Source organism: Colobus angolensis, unplaced genomic scaffold (genome assembly GCF_000951035.1).
Source record: "Colobus angolensis palliatus isolate OR3802 unplaced genomic scaffold, Cang.pa_1.0 Scaffold117, whole genome shotgun sequence".
Taxonomy (NCBI): Eukaryota; Metazoa; Chordata; class Mammalia; order Primates; family Cercopithecidae; genus Colobus; species Colobus angolensis.
Window position 1 is genome coordinate 5,061,814 of NW_012112808.1, and position 6,151 is coordinate 5,067,964.

At 41.4% G+C, this 6,151-nt stretch overlaps 2 protein-coding genes across 2 annotated transcripts in view; one reads left to right on the forward strand and one right to left on the reverse strand.

Moving 5' to 3' along the window:
• Window positions 1-364, forward strand: part of POLR3F (polymerase (RNA) III (DNA directed) polypeptide F, 39 kDa) — a 19,583-nt gene extending 19,219 nt beyond the window's left edge. The window contains exon 10 of the mRNA XM_011963580.1: window positions 227-364. Coding sequence (XP_011818970.1) covers window positions 227-364 — 138 coding nt within the window. The remainder of the gene's footprint in view (window positions 1-226) is intronic.
• A 1,676-nt stretch (window positions 365-2,040) lies between these two features.
• The window catches only part of RBBP9 (retinoblastoma binding protein 9), a 21,284-nt gene continuing 17,173 nt past the window's right edge, over window positions 2,041-6,151 (reverse strand). The window contains exons 4-5 of the mRNA XM_011962941.1: window positions 5,902-5,987; window positions 2,041-5,499 (exon numbers count right to left, since the gene is read on the reverse strand). Coding sequence (XP_011818331.1) covers window positions 5,273-5,499; window positions 5,902-5,987 — 313 coding nt within the window. The 3' untranslated portion in view covers window positions 2,041-5,272. The remainder of the gene's footprint in view (window positions 5,500-5,901; window positions 5,988-6,151) is intronic.

Sequence of the window (6,151 nt, forward strand, 5' to 3'; positions counted from 1 at the left end):
AGCCAGGATGGTCTCGATCTCCTGACCTCGTGATCCACCCGTCTCGGCCTCCCAAAGTGCTGGGATTACAGGCTTGAGCCACCACGCCCGGCTGTCCTCAGTTCTAATAGCACTTTCAGTTCCTATCATCAGCCACATAGAAAACACTAGGTTATTTGATGTATTGTTGCACAGAAGTTGACTGTAGGGCTTTTTAGAATTTTAACTTCGTATTTTCACTTTGTAGCTCCAGTTAGAAGTTTCTGTATCCAAGCCAAAAACAGGGGACCCAATGGAAAGGAATTCAAGCTCTGCTAGTACTGACGCTTGGGTTCTAACACCAGTTTGGAGATGCTCTAAGTGGACATCAGAAGAGTTATTTTAAGATAAATGGTATCAGTATAATAAAATTCAGCTAGGTAACCAATTTTTGTCCAATACATTCTTTAGCCAGCTCTACAAATTAGCATTTGATGACACTAGCTCTTTGTAACAAAAATTATTTCAAGTATTGGATATATATACCTATATAAGATATATAGTCTTTTGGCCAGAACTCCCATCTTCCAGTAATTCGCCAAAATGACGAACACAAAGGGAAAGAGGAGTGGCACCTGATATATGTTCTCTGGGAGTTTTAGAAAACATGCAGTTGTTCCTTTGGCCATGTATATGCGAATCTATAAGAAAGGTGATATTGAAGACATCAAAGGAATGGGTACTGTTCAAAAAGGAATGCCCCACAGGTGTTACCATGGCAAAACTGGAAGAGTCTACAATGTTTGCCAGCATGCTGTTCGCACTATTGTAAACAAACAAGGGCAAGATTCTTGCCAAGAGAATTAATGTGCATATTGAGCACATTAAGCACTCTAAGGACCTAGTGCGTGAAGGATAGTGCGTGAAGGAAAATGATCAGAAAAAGAAAGAAACCCAAGAGAAAGATACCTGGGTTCGCCGGGCATGGTGGCTCACGCCTGTAGTCCTAGCACTTTGGGAGGCTGAGGCAGGCAGATCATGAGGTCAGGAGATGGAGACCATCCTGGCCAACATGGTGAAAACCTGTCTCTACTAAAAATACAAAAATTATCTGGGCATGGTGGCACGCGCCTCTAATCCCAACTACTCAGGAGGCTGAGGCAGGAGAATCGCTTGAACCTGGGAGGCAGAGGTTGCAGTAAGCTGAGATCACGCCCCTGCACTCCTAGACTCCGTCTCCAGAAAAAAATAGAAAGTTACCCGGGTTCAACTGAAGCGCCAGCCTGCTCCACCCAGAGAAGCACACTTTGTGAGAACCAATGGGAAGGAACCTGAGCTGCTGGAACCTATTCCCTATGAATTCATGGCATAATAGGTGTTAATAAAAGACCTCTGGACTGTAAAAAATATACATATACACATACATATATATACACACACATACATATATATATACACATACATATATATATATGAAGGATTTGGGAACCTGGAACTACAGAGGGTTTCTCTTCCACCCTCAGTGAGAGTTGGAATGGTAAGAACAATGTCTGTCCTTCCTGGGACTTGGCCTATCAAAAAGGCACTAGTTTTATGTAGTAAGAAAAATGAACTTGGGGCCGGGTGCGGTGGCTCAAGCCTGTAATCCCAGCACTTTGGGAGGCTGAGACGGGTGGATCGCGAGGTCAGGAGATCGAGACCAACCTAGCTAACACGGCGAAACCCCGTCTCTACTAAAAAATACAAAAAACTAGCCAGGCGAGTTGGCGGGCGCCTGTAGTCCCAGCTACTTGGGAGGCTGAGGCAGGAGAATGGCGTAAACCCGGGAGGCGGAGCTTGCAGTGAGCTGAGATCCGGCCACTGCACTCCAGCCTGAGCGACAGAGCGAGACTCCGTCTCAAAAAAAAAAAAAGAAAGAAAAATGAACTTGGAAGAGAGCTAGAAATGAGAAGAAACCAGCTTATGTTTTAAGTATAGGCTTTCTCTTATGTCTCTATAGCTAAAGATTGGTTTTTAGAGCTTAACATTCAATGGGTAAAACAAAAGTATTCCTTACCTCACCAATAAAGAGAACCTTCAAACTTTTTTCCCACGGCATGTTTTTAATTCTGAAAATTAGGAGACAAGAGACTATTTAAAAATACAGCACCTCTGATGAATAGTTAAATGGATCATTTCTCCTACAGGGATAAACTGTAACCAAAACTAATTGTGGGGCTCTAAACTCCTGACAGCACCAAAAACTCAAGTTGCATATGAAGTCCTAATACTTACAGTTGATTTCCATTCAGTATTTGGTATTTTGCTCACCTGAGAATAGATACTCCCCAGAGTGTACAGAGGCCCCTGTATATTCAATGGTGACCACAAAGAATCAAACAGAAATCATGCCAGTCCATGACTCTATGGTTTTTAATGAATAGTTTGTGTGGATTTTCCCATAAACACCCTCGATCTTAGTTGGGCGATTTAGTAAATTGTATAGACCTATGATGTTGGTGGTGATCAGCTAAGCAAAACAGAAATCGCCAAAGAGAAGTCATTTCAAATTAAGTCACTTGTACTTTGAACTATTACTCAGTATTGGATGGCAGATGAGGGGAAAATACAAAATATGTGTCCTAGACCAATGCTGTCCAATAGAGCTTTCTATAATGACAGAAATAGCCTATATCGGCTGGTCAGTAAGGTAACCAATAGCCCCCAGTGGCTGCTGAGTACTTGAAATATGGCTATTCTGACTGAACTGAATTTTCAATTTTACAGCTAGCTGTGGTTACTGGTTATATTTGGCAGCAAAGATCAACAATCCTATAGGTCTATCTTAAGATTACTTTTATAGGAATGAAGAGTATCAGAATTATTTCTCAATTACATATATTTAGTTTTCATTTCTACAGAGAGGTCAACAAAGTTTTGTGAACTAAATTGTGTAAGTTTCTTTTTTTACAAAAGAACTTCACAGAGAACAAGGCAAAGAGTAAGAAACACAACAGCAAATTTCCAAAAAATTCAAGTAGCATCAAACTTTGACTACAGATTTGGTCAAATTCGTGCTAAACAGCCTCTTTAACAACATTATTATTCAACTGACTTATATAATTTGCTTTTTAGTAGTCTAATACATTGTTTTAAATCTTAATTATTTTTTATTATAAAATACATGTTTAGTGTAACAAATTCAAATAATCTCTTAGGAGGATAAAGTAAAATAAGGGGCCAGGCATGGTGGCTCATGCCTGTGATCCCAGCACTTTGGGTGGCCAAGGTGGGTGGATAACATGAGGCCAGGAGTTCGAGACCAGCCTAGCCAACATGGTGAACCCCATCTCTACTAAAAATATAAAAATTAGCCAGGCGTGGTGGCGCATGCCTTTAGTTCATGCTACTTGGGAGGCTGAGACGTGAGAATCACTTGAACCCGGGAGGCGGAGGTTAGAGTGAGCTGAGATTTGTGCCACTGAACTCCAGCCTGGGCGACAGAGCAAGACATTGTCTCAAAAAAAACAAAGAAGAAGAAGGACGTCCACCACACTGTACCTACCAAAATGCCCATTCCCCAAAGACGACTGCTGTTAAATGATTAGGGTACCTTTCCTGAATTTTTTTTTTTTTTTTTTTGTCTAAGCACATTTAAAAACCAAGACTTCTGGTTTTAAGTGATAGCTCTGAATCTCCTTTAGGCATGAAGTATAGGCAATTATATTTCTGCAGCAAACTCAGGCTCTGCAACATCAAGTGTGGATTCACTGGAAATTATCTGAAGTACACTTAGAGATCATAATAGCCAAAAAATGTTGGGAAATGAAAAAGGGTAGGTTTATTTATTTAAATTTTTTTTTTTTTTTTTTTTTTTTTAGAGACAGGTTCTTTGCTCCATCACCCAGGATGGAGAACAGTGACGGGATCGTAGCTCACTGAAGGCTCAAACTCCTGGGCTCAAGCAATCCTGCCTCAGCCTCCCAAGTAGCTAGGACTACAGGTGTGCACCACCATGACCAGCTAATTTTTTAATATTTTGTAGAGATGGGGTCTTGCTATGTGCCCTGGCTGGCCTCAAACATCTGGCCTCAAGCAATACACCCACCTCAGCCTCCCATAGTGCTGGGATTACAGGCATGAGCCACCACACCCAGCCAAAGAAAGGCTTTTTGAGGAAGTATGATCAGAAGGAAATGGAATGTGCTTGAAAGAGCTCTAAAGGGCCACAGAAGTTCTGTTCTCTATAGAACAGAACATGAAGTATGGACAGGTTATTTTTAAAAGCACTTGACTTTGGAACAAAACCCAAATTGTCCCCATGATTTCGTCCTTTGACATTATGTTCATTTTGGTTATCTTAGTCTTTTCTCAGACTTCACAGAGAATTAACTAAAAGCCCCTGGCTAAGTTAGTGCTTATGACTGTGGTCACAAATGGATGGCTTGGATTTTATTTGTCTTGCGGTGTTTGTAAATTTTTTGGTGTATACTCTTATTGCCAACTTACATACTCATATGTATATGGATTGTATGTGTACGTGTGTGTGTGTATATATATATAGTCCCCAAATTTAAAAACCATAATTTGGACATTTTTTTCCACACAAAAAATCAGAAAATTGGTAACACTCTGCCCCATTTCCACATGGCAACAATTTAGACAGGCCATGAGCTCTCCACATGGCCCTGATCCCACCACTCTTGTCTCAAACAAATCTAGTCAGTTGTACCTATATTATGTATGTATATTGCTGTGCTTCTCCTTCCTTCCTGACTCTGGAAGACTCCTATCTCAATCTCTCTCAACAGGTCTGAAGGACTCAGGGGCAAGTGTCAGAGGTGTAGGCCCTAGTCTGGGTTTACTGTTCAGGGCCAGCTTGAAACAGCAGCTAGTATTTTGAGCTCTAAGCTGACACTCTGGACTTTCAGTCATGTTTTCTTTCCCCAGTGAAACAGAAAAGTTTGATTTCAAAGAGGCAAAGTGTATGACACCTGCAACATACATAAAACCTGTTTAGTTTTACTCAGGAGTGGGAATCAGGAAACCTAGGTGCTGTTTCTGACTTACTTTGGTTACAGAAGGGCAGTTAAGCTGTCCTTACGTTTCTTATCAAACGGGGAAAATACTGCAGTAGCTCATAGCAATGTGGGGAGTTTTAGAGTCTATGGAAAATGGAAACGCTATTGGTAACTTAGATTGAACGTTGAAACTTGTATTTGTTTTTCAGGCACTTTTGGAACTTAACTGGATGTTTTATGTGTCTAGTAATCAGCTGATAGTAGATATTCTTCTTCCTCTATATTGGGATGTGAAATAGCAGGAATCACACAGTCTATGCAGGTACTTTCAGCAAAGACTTTACCACAGTAATCAGTTCATGAAACTCTGTGTTCTGAAAGTGGCCACGGTCAGTGAATTTGTGCAATTTGGTTTCCAACCTATCGGCCACTTCTTGTTGTTCCTTCCAGGGAAGGAATGGGTCGTCAGTGGAGCCAAACTGCACAATGTAAGGGCAGTTGGCCTTGATTTTCTCCCACTGCCAGGGGCGGGTGAAGTATCCTATGGGGAAAAAAAAACAGTCTTTCAGTGCCCATGGATAATCTCCCTCTAGATATTCTAAAATACCTACTGGCGACCCACACAGAGACACAAAGGAGCAGAGCCTACGTGTGAGTTAGAAGCAATTCTTTTGTTTTCAAATCTGTAGGGCTTGATACCACAGTTACTCATGAAGAGGTGGTACATGGTTCAACTGAAACCAGGCCTCTGCAGTTCAATTCTAGACTTATGGCTTGGGAAGAAATCAAAGTGTGAACTTATATCCAAAGATAGGTGGTAAATCTTTCTCATATGCTATTAGAATGCTTTAGCATATGTGAAAGACAGCACTGTTTTTACAACCTGAACAGACAGCCCCATGTCTAGAGAGGGCTTTGCTCAGATTTCTACCTTTGGACTTACCACTTGCACGCTCATTTTCATCCCCCAAGTCTGATGTGTACGCAGACACTAATACAATAGCATATACTCGATGTGTTTCTGCATACCTGGAGAAAGAAAAATGATGTCAGCTAATATAAATGTTACCTCTGATCACCAAAAAGTCAATAAACTGGCTGGGTGCGGTGGCTCAAGCCTGTAATCCCAGCACTTTGGGAGGCCGAGACGGGCGGATCATGAGGTCAGGAGATCGAGACCATCCTGGCTAACA